The 17,124-nt window shown below is 52.9% G+C and overlaps 4 protein-coding genes across 4 annotated transcripts; 2 read left to right on the forward strand and 2 right to left on the reverse strand.

The window, feature by feature from the left end:
• Window positions 1–98: 98 nt before the first annotated feature.
• COCSUDRAFT_48935 (camp-binding domain-like protein) lies at window positions 99–4,912 on the forward strand (the record flags this gene model as incomplete). Its single annotated transcript, XM_005643887.1, has 12 exons — window positions 99–272; window positions 368–490; window positions 647–833; window positions 1,025–1,174; window positions 1,332–1,381; window positions 1,624–1,768; window positions 2,190–2,293; window positions 2,627–2,747; window positions 3,222–3,400; window positions 3,723–3,817; window positions 3,924–3,997; window positions 4,323–4,912. The coding sequence occupies 12 exons, from the start codon at window positions 99–101 to the stop codon at window positions 4,481–4,483; spliced, it is 1,563 nt and encodes a 520-aa protein (XP_005643944.1). The 3' UTR covers window positions 4,484–4,912.
• A 456-nt stretch (window positions 4,913–5,368) lies between these two features.
• Window positions 5,369–8,431, reverse strand: COCSUDRAFT_44735 (hypothetical protein; the record flags this gene model as incomplete). The annotated part of the gene is made up of 9 exons (XM_005643888.1): window positions 5,369–5,551; window positions 5,948–6,076; window positions 6,457–6,519; window positions 6,782–6,919; window positions 7,131–7,148; window positions 7,292–7,384; window positions 7,648–7,761; window positions 8,132–8,218; window positions 8,390–8,431. 9 exons carry the CDS (start codon window positions 8,429–8,431, stop codon window positions 5,369–5,371), a joined length of 867 nt encoding a protein of 288 aa, XP_005643945.1.
• A 375-nt stretch (window positions 8,432–8,806) lies between these two features.
• COCSUDRAFT_58690 (hypothetical protein) lies at window positions 8,807–11,427 on the forward strand (the record flags this gene model as incomplete). The annotated part of the gene is made up of 7 exons (XM_005643889.1): window positions 8,807–8,999; window positions 9,370–9,410; window positions 9,597–9,656; window positions 9,776–9,889; window positions 10,156–10,311; window positions 10,880–11,061; window positions 11,325–11,427. 7 exons carry the CDS (start codon window positions 8,807–8,809, stop codon window positions 11,425–11,427), a joined length of 849 nt encoding a protein of 282 aa, XP_005643946.1.
• A 687-nt stretch (window positions 11,428–12,114) lies between these two features.
• On the reverse strand, window positions 12,115–17,075 carry COCSUDRAFT_58691 (HECT-domain-containing protein; the record flags this gene model as incomplete). The annotated part of the gene is made up of 9 exons (XM_005643890.1): window positions 12,115–12,301; window positions 13,073–13,293; window positions 13,691–14,017; window positions 14,380–14,571; window positions 15,108–15,335; window positions 15,915–16,061; window positions 16,337–16,507; window positions 16,788–16,948; window positions 17,042–17,075. The coding sequence occupies 9 exons, from the start codon at window positions 17,073–17,075 to the stop codon at window positions 12,115–12,117; spliced, it is 1,668 nt and encodes a 555-aa protein (XP_005643947.1).
• Between the last annotated feature and the right edge of the window lie 49 nt (window positions 17,076–17,124).

Consider the following 17,124-nt stretch of genomic DNA (forward strand, 5'->3'; position numbering starts at 1 on the left):
AGGTCAGTACCCATCTGCACCTGATGCCATCTCCAGCAATTCAAAGTTCCATATACGTTCTCGCTGTGGGCATGGTGCGTTTTTACTAGCTTGTGTGCATGGCAGGAATCATCTTGCTGGCAGTGGTGTGGGTCAGGTTTCACACAGCAGTTGTGGCCTGCAAGAAGAGCGACGACCAGATCATACCAGATGGCAAGACCATCGCTGCTGAGTACATACGGAAGGGCACCTTTGTCATCGATCTGCTCTCCCTTGTACCCTTCCTTGTGCAGGTATGGAGCACTTCCCCGTGGCAAACCTCGTCTGGCAGAGCAGACATATGAGACCCTGGCTACTTCACCACCTGTATATTTCCCGTGGCGCGCAGGTCATTCTTTTGTTGGCGGCTGCAGCAGCCGGGGAGCCAGCTGTGAGGGCGCTGGTTGTGGCGATGCCATACCTTAACGCCTTGCGCCTAGTCAGAATGCCATTCGTCTTCTCCATTGTCAAGGTCTGTCCAGCATCCTTCCTGTGCATCTCCTAAGGTCACCCTATGCTCCCTTCACCACAAGACACTCAACATCTTCAGCATGCATGTTGAGAATACTCTGCCATGCCCCAAAAATTTCAAGTCTATGCAGTGAAGTGGGCTATGCTTGCGCGGCAGTCCATGTTTGTGGAGTCGCTTGGAGGGGACTTGGGAGGGAAGCTGCTGGGGCTGCTGCCAGTGTGGGCAGTGCATCTGGTGGACTTGCTCTATGCCAAGTTTGTGCTCATCAACCTCATGGGCTGCATGTGGCTCTTCACCGCTTACTCTGAAGGCCTCTCCAGCAGAACCTGGCTCGACGATGTCGGTGTGAAATCCATCCTGCCCCTCTTTTGATCACCTCTTATGCACAAACTTGCTCACAGCTTTTGGTTCTCTCGTGATCAGAACATGGCTTACTAGATGCTTGCCTCGTCAGACAGGTCAGGTCTCCTCAGGCAGTGGTTATCTGCTAACCATAGTGAATTTTTGCAACGATAGAGGATGCAAAATGTGCAGGCGGGATAGATCTCAGAGAGTGTTCAACGATGGACCAGTATGTGGCAGCGATCCATTTTGCCATGACGACTATGGCGACGGTGGGCTATGGTGATGTGGCGCCTAGAACCAGGACAGAGCGGCTGGTGGCAATGATCATCATGGTGATTGGTGCGCACCTGCCGGCACCTGCCGGCACATGCTTGGGCACCGTGACCAGTGACCAAATTCTTGATCAGAGCTTTTCTCAATATGTTCATTGTTCAATCGTCTGGGTGCTTTGATTTGTGTCAGATCTGCTGAGGAGTGAGTGCCATGCGCATTGCAGGGCTGCTGTTCTTCGGACTGCTGATCAATGCTGTCGGCGCCCTGCTCAAGGTACCCTCTGCCTGCTCATTCAGAATATTGAGTTCCCAACACACACTACCCCCAGGTACCAATGCTCGATGTTGTCCTACCATTCAGCTGGCAGGACCCGCGGTCCTCTCAGGGCCCCATTGTTTTTGTGTCATGGTTCAGGATGCCAGCATACATCCTTGCACAAAGTCTCCCCTCCTCAGATTGGCAGCGATGCGCCGCTCACAACTCCACTTCAAATTCTGGTTCAAATCGTGGCTCAGGACGCAAGCACGGGGGTGCGGCGGGCGCACGCGCTGCGCAAGAAGATGAACACGGTGGACGTGTACTGCGAGGCGCGCGAGCTGCCGGATATACTTCGCCAGGAGATGTACAGCTACTACCAGGACGTGTGGGTCAGCTACGACGGTCAGTCTACTTGCCCTTCACAGTCCCATAGTCTGACAAAAGACGCATGCTGGATCGCTCACCGGCCATCTGGGCGCCGGAAGAGAACGCCTCTGAAACCGCGCTGCGCTCGGGAGCCGGCCCCATGGTGATGCGAGCGGCTCCCTGGGGGTCCCACCAGCCCTGGGCCATGCCCCCCATAGGGCCACCCCATGCCTCTTTAAAGCAAACAGAGAGCATGCATGCTGAATAATGCCTGCCTCCAGCTCTGTCATCACCCTTGGCTTGACAGCAAGGCGTGGATCCACCAGCTCACAGCGTGGCTGTGTGAAGGAGGCGGTCATTGCCACGTCAAGCACATGACAAAATGAGGGATGCTTAGCAGGTTGCATGGTGGGGATGTGAACTGGTCTCAGAGTGCTGGGGTGTCTTGGGGTAACAGAGGTGCATGAGGGGGAGATTTTGAAGGAGCTGCCGGTGCACCTGCGCGCCAAGCTGGTCTGCCATGTGCTGCGAGATGTATTCCAGAACAGCTACATCTTCAAGGTACTATTTCACATGCCACTTGCTCAAGGCACACCCTGCATCTTGGCATTATTGCATGTGTGATCTGTGCGGCGCATTGCAGGTCAATCAAGGCAATTCTTCCTGCAGGGAACGCACAGCTTTGCTGGGTCCCTCTGCATTTTGGATATTTGAAGTACTTCAAATTAAGTATATCTAGAAGCAAAATAATTGGGTTCAAACGAGTAATAGCCCGCCTAGAACACGTGCAGTAGAAAGGAAATGAGTAGTAATTCCTAATGTCAGTGCCTGTACAAGCTGGCAAGCAAACATGCAAACAAGGCTGCAAATGACAACAATGGGTGGCTGGGGCAGGGTCTGGATGAGATGACTAAGATGGAGCTGGCGGCGGTGGTGACTCCGGTGGTGGTGCTGCCCAGCCACGACCTGTGCCGCTCCGGCGACCGTGCAGACTGCCTGTGGCTCCTGCAGGACGGTACATTCCCCTTCATTTTCCTTATAATCCCCTCATGAGGGGTACTAAGAAGCGCTTCAGAAATTTCTACCCCCTGTCCTCATACCCTGCTCAGAAGCCAGTCACTGCTTGGCAACCGCCGGAGCAACCCCTGAGGCTCTCTCGCCCTCTTATGGACATGTCATTGACGAGGGGGGCGTTCTATTTTGCAACCTTATTGCCGGCAGAGCACAAACACGCCCTGGCATGACACCGTCATGGGCAACCTTATCTGCATGCGACATCTGCATGTGAGATTGACGCGGATGCTGGGCTCATCAGGGGGATCTATATCTTACAGGGGGACGAAGCCCCTGTGGATGAACCCCTGACCGACTTGTCTGATTTGCTCCTTACAATCAGATAGATGCACTCAAGTCAGATTTTTATTCCCACTGTGCCAATCTGCCTGTTCTGAAATTGCATTGTCTGGGCTAATTGTGCTTCGACATGCAGGCACGCTGGAGATGATTTCAAAGAGCTTGCAGGGGACCAAGCTGCTGGCGGCTCCGGCGGTGATTGGCGAGTCGGCAATGCTGACGCATAGCATGCCGGAGCTGGAGCGCAGGTCGGCCACCTTCCGGGCCACGGGCAGAGCATGCATGGCCTGGCGCCTCTCCATGGACGACCTGCAGGTACCACTATCTCCTGGTAGAGTTGGTTATAGGGCAATATAAAGCTTTCCGATTAGAGGACTTCAATTGAGGGAATGCTCACAGAAGCACGTGCACCAAGATCAGTGCAGGCGTTTGTCTCCAAAATGAAACTGCTGTAAGTCTGATGGCGCTGGAATGGGTCTTCTGCATCAGATCATGTGATCTGATCACTTTCTCAATACTGCCCCAGGCCTTGTGTAGATTTCTGCATGCTGGGTGTCTCTAAGAATGCACTATGCTTGAGAATCAAGCACAGTAAGAAAGTAGGAAAGTCTGAGGCTGCTGGAGTGATGGGCCACAGGCACTGCTGGACCTGAACCCGCAGCTGAAGGACATTCTGATGGCGGGCCTGGCAAAATCGCTACGCAGTGCCCCCACACCAGCACAGGCGCTCTGGTGCGTTATGCCACTATTGTGGATATCATCTTGTGAAAGCTTACAGTTGAATGTCCTCTCATGTGACTCATGAGTGGAACCTCGATGAGTTTTGTGCTGGGTGCAGGAGGGAAGCTTTTCAGAAGCTGCCCAGGCGGCAGAGCGAAGAGATCGGCATACCACCGGTTTCTTCAACAATCGGTGCGCTCCTTCTCCTGCTCCTGTAATTGAAGATCCTTGAGTTTGAGAAGCAGCAATGGAATGTCTTGGAAGCAGACAGGCACACACACTCTGAGAGGATGATTACTGTTGTTTTTTTATGCTTTTCCTGCCAAGGTCCAAGGTATATCCTGCAGGCCAGCAGCATCTATTGGCTGCCACAATCCTACCCCTTGTTGGACTCGCCAGATCCATGCTAGAGTGAATCAACCGTAGGCGCAGCGTTCAGTATTTGTGCCGCCCCCCGCCAGCCGGGGCTAGTGAGTAACGGAGAGAGTGATTGAGGCTCTAAATGTGTTGTGCGCAGGTGGAGGCAGCTCGACGAGGTCTGTGGCCCACAGCCACGATGTGTTTGAGCATGCGTTGGGAGACAGGGAGTTGCCGCGGCGCATCATACGAGCGCTCAGCGGCCGGGAGAGGCCGCCAGAAGGAGACCCAGTCTTTGACTTTGAGGGGTCTTCTAGCTAGCCGATGTGCTCCTGTTGGATGGTGACGCCTTGGGCGTGCTTATGCTCCGTAATATGCACTACTTCGCAGTATTTTAACTGGGTTTTGAACGGTATTATGCATGGCGATGACTCATCGCCGATGGGTATATCCTTTGTGTACACTAAATTTTTCTTTTATGGACATGCATCTTGCCTAGGTCTGTCTCAGGTCTGTCTAGGTCTATAGATCCTCTGTGACCAGATGTGCCTCTGTTCATCTGTCATAGGTAGCTATTTGAAAACCACTTGGGACCACACAATTTCTGGAACAATGTGGTTCCAGAAGTCAGGCGGCATATCCAGTAGTGCAATTGCAAGCCACCAATGTTTTGCTGGTCTCAGATCTGTGAGAAAGGAAGTAGTGTAGAAATCCCATATGTTGAATCCATAGCTAAATCATTACAGAATCTTGGCATGTAGCACATATGCATATTCATGAACAATCTCAACAGCGTTGCTTCGAGTTTCAAGGCCAACACACCCTCAACTACTAGACCTTCCTAATCTGGCGATTCCCTTGCAGCTATTGTACAGCACCACCCACATTTCTGGACAGTTGAAGCCACCCCCCAAGCAGCCTCTTTTATAAAATGTACAGCACAAGGCCCTCGCCCTGTGGTTCTACGGCTTCAGACCGTCTGCCAACCAGTCAAGACAGTTGTAGCTTATGCAATCGCATAGCCGCCATGCGTGTCTTGGAAGGACATCCAATGAGTTCCAGCCTTTTCCTAGACGCCGATGGTTTTGGTGCGGTGCCAGAGTGGCAGCACCCACCGGTCCACGGCAGACCCAAAGCTTAAGATTCCTGTTGGGGCTGTTATCAGGGCAGCAACTCAGCAGAAGCCGAAACACATTGAGGCTGGGCCTAGTGGCCCGAGGCGAGGAAGCGCGTGTCATAGCCGACGTGCAGAGTGGTGGCGGGGTTGTTGAGCAGCGACTGCACATAATCCAGGCGAGCCTTCTGGTCCCCGCGCGTCACATTCAGCGCATCATACAGCATCCGCAGCCCAATGTTCTTCGCCGCCGACACAGTCACCAGCGCACTCGCCTGCGCAGCAAACACATCAGAATTTGGCTGAAGCATTCGATTTTGAGTCACCAAATGACAGACGCAGCAAGGACTCAGCTGCCTGCTGCAGCTGATGTCCAATACCTGACTTGAGGGGTGAGCCTGTGACAGCTGGTGAAAGACAGCTGGGTGACAGGCCAATGCAGATTCTTTCGGCCCTTCATACCCAGTACCGAGGTCACTTCAGCAATCCTTCAAGGTTTCACATCACAATCTGCTGTTCAGAATATCTAGATTTTATTCCAGACTGCAAGCCGGCGTGCTTCTGTGCGGTATTTGGAAGTGATCCCTTCATGGGAGCCAGAAGCTGCCTATGTTAAGCAAGAGGGAGGGAGAGGTAGTGCGGGGTGTGTTGGGGGGGGGGGGTGGATTCACCTGGGCGACCTTGACAGTCATGGAGGCCAGGGAGCTGGCGTTCTGCAGAACGATGGTGGCGTTGTTGTTTATGGCATTCACCATCTGATCAGTCGTCCGGCGCGTCAGCTGCGCCTGGCTGTCATACACCTGCCACAGGCACATAGCGACTTTCTTTCCATACGCAATTCTTGCCAAGAGGCAAAGGTGCGTCCTGCAGACAAGCTGCGGTTGAACGCTGCCACAGTCCTACACCTTGTTGGACTCGCCAAATCCAAGACCCATTCAGACGTGGGCGCGGTACTCAGTATTTATACCGCCCCCCGCCAGCCGGGGGGTCATTCAAAGCACCCATTGAACAGACAGTGGCTTCACTTTGCCAGCAAGTCCCAGTGTCTGTGGGATAGTCGAGGTGGGTTTCACACATTCACAGGTGTCCCAAAGCTATCAAAAAGCAAAGGTTGCTCGAGGGACCAAAAGGAGGCAGGCAGGCAGAAACAGGCTTTGGGGCATGCCTGCATGGCGTTGACCTCAAACTGCTTGGCAGAGCTCAGCTGCTTCTGTGCGACAGTGTCTGGGATGATGACGTGCCCCTGCAAGTTTTAGACCCAGGTCTTCAGGCCTTTTTGTGCACGCAACAGGACACCGCTTGTGGCAAGAAAGAATACTATCCTAAATATGAAGAATTGCCATGTTATTGCCAAGGACTGCTAACAGAACAGCTGTCAACTTGCTAGAGGAGGTTCGTTGGTCACATGGCAAGGGGAAGGATGCTATTATATGCGGAAACACAGCAAGAGATATGCAGTGTCAACAGTGGCGCCTCCATTTTAATGAGCAGGCAACAAAGCGCACCAGGAAGAGTTGGGGGACGGTGACGTGGTAGGGGATGAGCGCAGTCTGCAGCGCGTCGTACAGCTGTTCCTCTATCAGTGTCCGGTTCTGGAAATACGCCTCCGTCGGAAACATCGTCGCGCGGTTCTTCAGCGCCGACTGCGGATTGGAAATAAAAATTGCATGGGACTTGTTATGCAGGCAGAAGGTTGATCAATGGAACCCAAAAGAAGGCTGTGCTGTGGCTGGTGTGCATGCAGGAGCAGAGCTTTCCGTCAGGAGAACACTAGCATCTGGACTGTCAAAAGCCCATGCTGTGTGCGGGCGGCATGGGAGGATAGCAGGTGATCATCAGTACGGGGTGACTGACCTGGCCGACGTCCTTGATCTGCACACCAGACACATACACGGCAGTGAGTTCCCGCGATGTGTATCAAAAGATTGTTCCGCACAAAAAGTAAATCCCATGCAGGCTGGGTTCCAAACAAGACACGTAAATGTGCTTCTATTGGGGAGGCACCGAGAGCGCACCCTGGGGTCGTAGTTCTGGTCAAACTCTAGCTTAAGTGCGCCAATCTCCTGTGGCTTGATGAAGTAAATGTAGTATATGTCGATGTATGTATCCTGCACAAACAATCCTGGATGAATCACTATGCATTCATGCTGCAGGCCAGTAACAAGAGGAGGAGCATGCCATTTGCCTTTAGTGCTTTCTTATAAAACTGCACAGCGCACTCTAAATCCGCAGTGCCGCGGCACAGAGGCACATTAAGACTTTGCTTCCAGGCTTCGTGAAGGACAAAAAAATAGTGCTCACTCATGGATGTGTCACAGTGATCTCTGGTTCACATCTATGACCATTTATGCCTGATGCCTTGAGTGCTCACCAGCTTGTCAGAGGTGAAGATATTGAGCTGTGGGTACTCGACATAATTTGCATCCGTGTTGAACTTGCGGAACAGCTTGTCCGGCCCATTCAAGTAGCGGCCAGTGGAAAACACCTGCATGAAGCACCACATTGAATCGAATTTAGAACTGGGTTTAAATGCTCTGGAGCTGTCATAGACCCAAAGACGGGCAGACGTTCAGGTGCCAAGGTCACTTGTTTAGATGGGCAAAGTTATGAAGGCTGTGAAAAGGGAATGTTGAAGTGCAAAACTGGTCAGGGTGAAAATGGAACTTACATGCTCAGTGTCGACCACCTTTGTTGTTCTGCTCTCCACCAAACCAAGCTGCAGCAGCACTGAATCTCAGGCAATTAGACTTGAATGTTTTCTGATAGCTCTTGAGCACCACTGTCACTGGCCAGAACGATCTATGAGCAGAGTTGCTTTAGAGACAAGATTACTTGCAGCCTCCAGTGAAGCTTACCTCGTAAAAGTCTACGTAGGAGAAAGAAAAGACGAGGAGGACGGTAATTAGGACGCCAGAGATCAGGAAGCAAACGGCTCCACAGATCTGCGCGAAGAAAAGGAGCTCTCAGCTGGCAGTGAAAGCTTTTAGGTTGCGATCCAGGACAGAAGCACACAACGAAAGACAAAGAGTGCTTTTCTTTGCGGCTGCGAGTTTGTCGGTCAATTGGGGTTCTGAGATTGCGATGTGTTGTGGTGGCATCCCTGCTGCACATACCATAGCTGGCAGGTTGCTGTCTCTCTCATGATCCCTTGCCATCGAGCCCTGCTGATGGTTGCCCTCGTTCGTTGACAGGAAGAGATCCGGTTAGGCCTGCTGCGGAGCGGCCCCTCGGAGAGGAAGTGCAAGCCACTTCCACCCAGATCCTTGCAATAAGCTTTGGGGACGTTATTTTGCGGTTGTCTTGACTTATGCCCAAATGAAGGAAGGTCCCGTCGCTGGAGGCAGGGAATCTTTTGGAAGCTGCCGGAAGCGACAGGGAATCTTTTCCCCAGCATCGAACCAGATCGCATCGAAACAGTTTCCACAAAAGGCGCTTTCTACGTGATCCAAGCCAAGTGATTCGCTTCGTCGTCAGCTGTTGGCAGAGCGTTGAAGCTTAGCACAATTGTTCAACCTCTGATTCCAGATAGAATGGCTGGAGGAGGCGCCTTTGCCGCTGGGTTCGGAGGGTCCTGTGTGCTCACTAGCGTTGCATTCATCGTGCTTTTCTTGATCATCGGCTTCGCCAAAAGTTTCCACCGGCTGGACTCGACGGAGATGGCCGTTACCTGGTCTCCTTTCACTCGCCAGCTGCTGGGTGTGAAAGAGGCCGGGCTCTATTTCCGTGAGTGTCCTCCTTGCCTTTCACTTTCTCAAAGATGTTCTCAAGAGTTTTCGATATGAACGATTGTACATCAGATCGCCACTTCTGACAGGTCGCTCCACTGTCACGACTAGGGTTCTTCTACACAGGCTGTGTGCCGAAGTTTTCTGTGCTGATCGCAGATCCTTACTTGAAGTACGTGACATATCCGTCCACTCTTCCAACAATCAGCACCGATGTTTCATGCGTCACCAAAGATGGTGAGACCCTCCTCACCATCACTGCAGTGCACTCCCTCATAAGAAGAGAGCTGGCACTTGCTTGTTCCTCACTTGTTTGTCCCTTTACTTGAACCTCTTGGTTTGCAACCGAGCTCTCTGCTGGTGTGCAGGGCTCATAGTGGAGATGCTTGCCACCTTCCAGTACCAGATTGTGCGTCTCTTCAGCCCCTGTTGGCAGCTGCACATCCATATATGTTTGTGTCACAGCAAACTGCCACTCGCAATGGATACGCCTGCTACTCTCAATCCTGCAGTGCCTACAGTGTCTGCTGTGCTTGGCAACCCTACAACATTGACTCGACCCGGTAAACCTGAGAATTGGCTGGTTTCTTTGTAGGTGAAGAAGGACCTCATGCAGCTCACCAAGCAGTACAGGGACTTTGACAAGTACCACCAGGTATCCTCAGGCCCAAGCTCATACCTTACCCGCTCGTTCATTGACTACGAGCGCTTGCTCGTGACAGAAAGGAAATGTCCACAACTGACAGCATTGACATTGACATTGGTGTGTCGCAGGTGATGCACGCGGCAGCAGATAGGGCGATCCACTACGCATGCGCGCAGTTCAACGTCGGCCAGTTCCAGAGCCAACGCATCGATGTGCAAGCAGCCACCAGACAGAAGATGCAGGTTTGCTCACTGCTTTGTAGATGTCAAAATATGACAACAATTCACTTGATCAGCCAAAGGCTATTGTAGGATCTGCGTTTGAAGGGTAATCCACCATCTTTCAACCCACCTACTTTGCTGCCAAGCAGAAACTGAGAAAGAATCTCTTGCTCTGATCTGACAGCAGCAGATGTGCCGGATTTCTGTCTGCCATCAAGAACCGCTGCTGCTCAGAAATTGCACCTTTGATGAAGCTTGCAATGAGTGGTTTCTTGTGCTGCCTGCAGCTGTTGGTGCATGATCTGCTGCGGGCGGACATAATGGACGTGCAGCTGAAGAATGTGCAGCCGCCCGATGCCTGGAAGGGCGCTGTGGCCTCCAAGCAGAAGGCACAGCAGGACATCCTGCTTGCCTACAACGAACGCGACCAGGCACTCGCCAAGGTGACTCACCTGCAGCCTTCTGAAAATGCATTGTTTGCCCTGATCAGAGCTCGCCACCGCCTCTATCTCTCTCAATTTCGGGGTCCTTTCATGATGTTGTCAGCACTGGCAGCCTTGACAAAGGCAAAATGTCATGAAAGTCAGCCTGTCTGACGGTGGCCTGATAAAAAATCTTCGTTGTTCTTGACCCGATACCACTGGCACAATGCCGATCGCTGGTCTGGACCTCACCGATGCCCAAATATTCCAAGCAATTTCTCTCCTGTCATCTTGGACACAATCACATTCAATCTCGCAGGACTGAGAAGATTGTCCAAAATCGCATGCCGCGCCTCACAGCACAACAGATGCTGAGCAGAGCAAGCTTGTGACTTGTCCTCATGACCCTGGCAACACCGGCAGCAGCTCGGCAACAGACTCCTGCAATACGGACCCTTCTGTTCCCTTGGAGGGGCTGGAAAAGAGAAGGATTCCAAGTGCTGTGCACTCCTCCAAGTGATGCCAAGTGCACTCCTCCAAGTGAAATCCTGGGAAGTGCGTGAAATAGCATGTTGCAATGCTTGCGCAGGCGAACAGAGACTTGCAGCTGGCGCAGCAGACGGCAACAATCCTGATGCAGGAGGCTCAGACGAATGCCACGGTCATCATGCAGCGCGCAGTCAACGAGGCGGCTGCCATCCGTCGCACCTACCAGGAGCAGGCTGAGATCGCTGCCAACATCACCAAGACCAATGGGCTCTCCATCGACGGGTAAATATCCCTGCTTGACCTGCGCTGCAGAGCCATGGCCTTTGCCTGACTTCAGTGAACTTGTTAGTCATCTAAGGGGAAGTGCCAATTTCCATGGTGAAGGCTTGCAGTTAAATGAGCCCGGCGTGCCCTGAGAAGCATTGCAGTGCAATACACGCTTGCATGACGCTATACAGGAAATCAGGAGTATTTTTCAATCTCTTCTGTTGCATCCATGTTGTTGACGTCATGAAGGCATAGTTCTGAGTGCGCAAGTGCTGCAGGTACATTGCGTATCTGCAGAACCGGCTGTTTGAGCAGCAGAGCAGCCTGGACATTGCCATGGATGCCCCTCAGGCGGATCTGGTCAGCAGCACCGCAGGCTGAGCTCTGCAGAAGCATCTGCCAATGACATTCAAAACAGGCCAAAAAGCTGGACTTGATTTGTACAATATGCATCAGAAGCAAAGTCTGTACAGATGACTAATTGCTGCTGGAGGAGTCTATTTTGCTGTTCTTGAATATGTGGCATGGACTGCTAGGAGTATCGGAGCTGCTTGCACTCGCATGAATAAATGGGTACTTGATTTATATCTATGTTCTGCCCCTGACAGCCTGCGTCAGTACCCGCCTGGACCACACAAAAAAGATGTGCTATGTACTTTTACAACCGTTCAGCGAAGTGATTTGGAATAATCAAAGAAGCTGTCAGAAGCCTCTTACATCCTATGCTGTTTGTAAGACAATCCCAGCCCTGCTCATCACCACCGTGCAATCATTTCTTTGCCACTGTCTAAAGAGCAGCGCTACCAATGGATCATGTATATAATATATATCCTCTACAACATGGGCTGTGTGAAAAGACATCCCATGTGTACACTCCCAACACTTGCAAGTTTTGTTCAATTATTGTGTTTCGACAGTTTCAGTTGCCCTCAGGTCTACACCCTACTCGCTGCAGTAAACACTGCATTTAGGTATATACGGCCCTCCTCAGAGAGGCCAAAGATTGATGAAAAAATGGTGTTCAGGGTCTGCACATACAAGTTTCACACAAGGGCCCGTCCAGGCCTGTCATTGCAGGCCAAAGCCCTGGGCGTTTTCTATGGCGGTCAGCAGCCGCGACCGGAGCTTCTCCTCTGAGGCGTACTCTGGCAGCAGCAGGTAGTTGAAGCAGGTGTGCGCTGTCGGCAGTCGGTCCGAATCTGGCCCCGACCGTTGAATGATCAGCGTCAGCTTCCCCAGACCCCCCACCGGCGCCCTGCAGTCCGCAACAGCACAGCTAAAGAGGTCAAGACTCCACTGGTGGCGGGTTTTTCAAACCAAACTTGAAAAAAAAACACCAAAAGCTGCTTACAGGGTGGCAGGAAGCGGGGTCTGCATTGAAGACAGAAGGAGCACCCAATTGCATGCGTGCCACATGCCTGCAGGCAAAGAGGTACTTCATCTTGTGGCATCCCTGGTCAGATTGTGCACGCACACTGCTGTGCGATCATGTGCAAAGCATAACTTTCCAAGGACACCACAAGACCAAATCAGTCATTGCATGCAGAAGCATTTACTTATATACCCGCCAAATAATTTTGGCAGCACACTTGCATCCTGTGATAAATTTTCAATTACCCCAAGCATACCCAGCAGCCACACCGAGAAAATAAATAAATAGGTCCAGCAACCGCCTCCAGGCTGCTCAAAACAAATTTGTAACGGCGCCCTTTACACCTCTTCGACGAGTGCACACTTGGTCCCACAATGCCATACCAACCCCTGACAACCCACAGGGCACTATATTTTTCCAGGTAGACACACCGTCAGCTAATTGGATCTAGTAGTCCCCTTAGGAACCTCCAAGCAAGTGACTCTTAACAAACTAGTCACTTTAGAGTCGGCTGCCATTCATAAACACCTCACAGGTGAGGAGGCCGTTCTGAGGGAGGCCAGGGCTAAAGGAAAGGGTCCGCCCATAGTTTAGAGTCCCCTGCTCCAGCATCACGTGGAGGCAGGTGAGGGCACGGGAGGCAACGCCGCGCACCGATCGCTGCCGGTGGCGAAGGCGAGCAGGCGGCGCTTCTTGTCGAGCGGCAGTGCTTTGATGACGCGCCAGAACTGGCGCATGGTCGGGTGGTCGGCTGCAAAGCCGCCCTCGTATCGCGCAGCCGCCTGCAGCGCGTCAAAGTCGAGGTGGGGCAGGCCACACACCAGCAGCTCCAGCTCCTCGTCGCGCAGCAGGCTCAGCGCGGGGCCCCCGGCCACCTGCACCACCGGGAGGGGGACCTCAGCCTCATTCCCTATATCTTCCTTGGAAACCTCATGTTGGCCGACATGGGATCGAGATGACAAATGGAAGAAATTCTGGGAGGGACGTGAGATGCACATAGTGTTTTCTGCATGCTTTGCGACAGGGGAAGGGACGTGGTGAGGTGCAACTCAGGTACACTTCTTTGCTGTGTGCTCACTAGCCCAGAGCTTCATGAGAAATGGTGCTAAAGGTCACAAAGCAAAAGCTCTGATTCCCAAAGGCACTCGACGGATGAACTTCGTAACCCACGAAGCATTGTTGCACCGCATATCACATTTGATAGTAGCAGCACACAAATTTTAATGAGCTGCATGCTGCCATTGACAGCCACCCTGGAAGACCAGAGCGCACCTCGTTCAATAATAAAACATCCATGTGTGACAGGGGGATATGTGGGGGCAGGGGGCGCACAGAGTGGAAGCCGGCCGCGAAGGCGCTGAACTGGCGGGCGACGGATCTGCAGAGGTAGTAGTCGGTCATGAGGTCCACAAACTCCTGCCGATTGTTGTTTGTCACTGGGATGTCCGCGCCGCCGGGCTTGAGCTCCTCGGTGCGCATTTCCCCGAAATATTCGAATTCGACTTCGAAGTTGCGCGCAAAGGTCGCCTCCACATCGCCCTCAAAGTTTAACAGCTGCTGCAGGCCCCGGCCCAGCTCCGGCATGGCCTGCTTCAGATCCTGCACAGCTCGACCAGAAGTGTCAGTCGCTATTACATCACCCAGCACTTGCTGTACTGCCGGAAACAAGATCTCAGCGCAGCAGCAAGATGCATGAGCAGTGCAGGAAACAGCATCGCAGCACAGGAACAACCACTCAGTGCCTCATAATCTCCTCTGGCCTTTTAGCAAAATATTGAATTGAGAAAGAATGGCTGCTTTTCAACGATGTCTGATGGCGCATGCGAGTGGTGCATAAGATAGGAGGCGGAAGGAAGACGGATGGCAAAAAGCTGCGCATGGGAATGCGGCCACACAGCAAAGAAGAGAGGAGGCGCATGCTTGGCGGACTATGCTTCCAAAAGGTGGGGGCAAGGGCGGACCAGGAAGGTGGGCCGGCGGCCGAGCAGCTCGAGGTAGAGGCAGTGGGGGAAGTGGGCGTCCAGGATGACCGAGTTGTAGATGGCCAGGCCCATCAGCTGCCCCACCAGCGTGAACTCGGTCTCGGCCTCCATCGAGGTGGCATTGAACCAGTACGTGCGCGTCTCCTCATTGAACACAAACATGCCGTACGCCTGCGCACGCAAGGACACACATGCCTGCCTCAGCCATTGCATGCATCTTGTGCAAGTGCTGCCAGCTAAGAGACGCCCCTGGTGAGAACGGCTATGTAGCACCATGCTCGCTGCAAAACTTTCATTTTGTCAAAATGGCTAGTTGAGCGTTTCATTTCTGATGCCGCAGTCTGCCATGCATGCTGCGAGGCGCTTTCAACAGGCAAGCACCCCTCAATGCAGGCGCCATGATACCTCCCCAAATCATTCACATCTGAAGAGCACCCAGCCTCACACACATGATGCCAACAACTGCTGCAGCAGCAGCGTATGCACGTGACGCATCCCCGGCAAGGGGCCATCGCCTTGTTGAAAATTTTGCACGTGAGCAGCGCCTCAAGTGCGACCACAAAGGCGGGGCAGCCACCGCAGCAGCAGCCGCATGTAACAGCCACAGCATGGTATTGGTCACCAGAAAGTCCTGCAAGAGGGACCTGCCGGCCGCAATTGGATGAGATAGAGAAGAAAGTTGGGTTCAGATACTGATTGAGCATCACCTCGTTGAAAATTTCGCGCGTGAGCAGCTGGAAGAACTCCTTTTTGACGCCGCCCTGGTCCAGGCCCTCCTCGTCAACGCCCTGGGAGATGAAGGTGACTCGCAGCGGCTTCTTCAGCTCGTGGGGCCGCCCCACAACCTGATTCAAGGCGTCCTCTAGCACTCGGTCGCGCCGGATGCGAATGTCCAAAAACTGCACCAGGCTTGGGTTCACCCCCTGCAGCAGCGCCTGCAGCAGCCATGTTTTTTACTCAGCGCACGCACTTTAGGGAACAAGTGATATGAAAACTTACTGGTTGCAGCAGCGCGTTAAACAGCGCATGCAACTCATGGCAAAATGAAATGTGGAAAATAAATTCATGCAATGTGTCACCAGCAGCAGCGCCCGCAGCAATTGAGTATTCTATTCAGCGCATGCAGCTCTGGTAAATGGACTTTTGAGGTGTATGAGCATTGCAACTCCGTCCCAGGATGCAATGCGTCAGAGATGGCAATAGTGTAATTACAGCCCTCCACTGCATGAATTCCGGCTGTATCTGAAGAGATCTGAAGAAAAACAGCTGTATTCACACACCAGGAGCGCCCGATGGTACTACATGAATGCAAAGTGTGCCAGGTGCATTGGAATGGCTGTTTTTCTAAAATGTCCACAAGAGCCCATGTGGCGCCCAACTGCCTGAGATGTGAAATTTTCTGAACGTGACCACAAGAAAGAATGACACTCATAGTACCAGTAGACATACCCATGCATGCAGGGCATGAACAGCAGCAAGTTCACAATGATCAAGAACTTCGGCAGGGGGCGCACATTGACGCCGGAGGAGTGCATCTGGTGGTGCATCTGCAGAGCGGCCTCAATCTTGAAGATGTTCCCCTTGGCCTCCGGCGTGAGCACAAAGGGCACATCGCACAGTGACACCAGCTCTGTCGGACCCCGCTGCCGCTTTGCGCCCTCCTGCGCCAAAATGCACCCTGCTCTGTCACCACAGGAAACATGCGCCATGTGTGCTTGGTGCACGTCAATTGGTGTCTTGTTGAAGCTACGCACTGCTATTGGGGATTTTAACATTTGCATCCAAGAACATGCTTGCATTGTATGTCAGCACAAGGCAAAAGTGGGAAGACTCATTTTATCAGCAATGGTCTGCTGAGGTCATGCCGCTCTTCACCTATTTCTGCAGCGGGTGTGCTGGTCAGCCAGTGCACAGATATTCTTTGCACAGTGCGCACCTTGGCTCGTCGCCACACGACATACTCATACTGCACGTCCATGCTCTCGCTGAGCGCCTGGTTGTAGAACTCGCTGAAGGCAACTTTGCGCGTGCCTTTCTCATTCGCACCAAACATCAGGCCCAACAGTTGCAGCGCCCGCATCAGCGCCTCCCGAGCATCCTGCGGGCCCTGCATAGCCATGGGCACCTCTCAGGGATTGCAGCATGCACCCTCCAAGAGACGAGTTGAGTTTTGGCCGCTATATGAGGCACCTACAAGGCTGTTCAATGCTCGGGAATGTTTGCCACTTTGCTGTTGAAGTGAGACGCCTTGACTGACTATCCTGCTGGCCATTTGATGCATGACACAGGGCCTGTGCACAAGCAAGAAGCTGCAGACAGAAGCAGTAGGCTCCTAGATTGTGGTGACGTGGCATGCATCAATGGGCAAACAAATCACAGAGCGCCACCTGGCGGTGAGCGAGGCCGCTGATGTGGCGTTGCAGCGGCCGCACGTTGCGCGCGCCAAACTGGTCGGCCGGCAGCTCGCTCAGCCACCGCAGCAGCGCCTGCCGCTGCTCCCCGCTCAGCTTGGCCATGCATGCGCACACCTGCGACACCAGCTGCTGCCCTGTATGCACACAATCACAGCCTCGGCCCACAACCGTAATCTCGGCAAGCACGCCGAAAGCAAAAAAGATCCATTGCAAGCGCAGGAGCACACAGGCCGCAGACGCTTGCTGGTGAACAATAGACATGGATGCTTGCACGGTTTTGATCTTGTGAGGTTTCCAGGTAAGAGGCAAC

Source organism: Coccomyxa subellipsoidea (genome assembly GCF_000258705.1).
Source record: "Coccomyxa subellipsoidea C-169, whole genome shotgun sequence".
NCBI classification, from domain to species: Eukaryota; Viridiplantae; Chlorophyta; class Trebouxiophyceae; family Coccomyxaceae; genus Coccomyxa; species Coccomyxa subellipsoidea.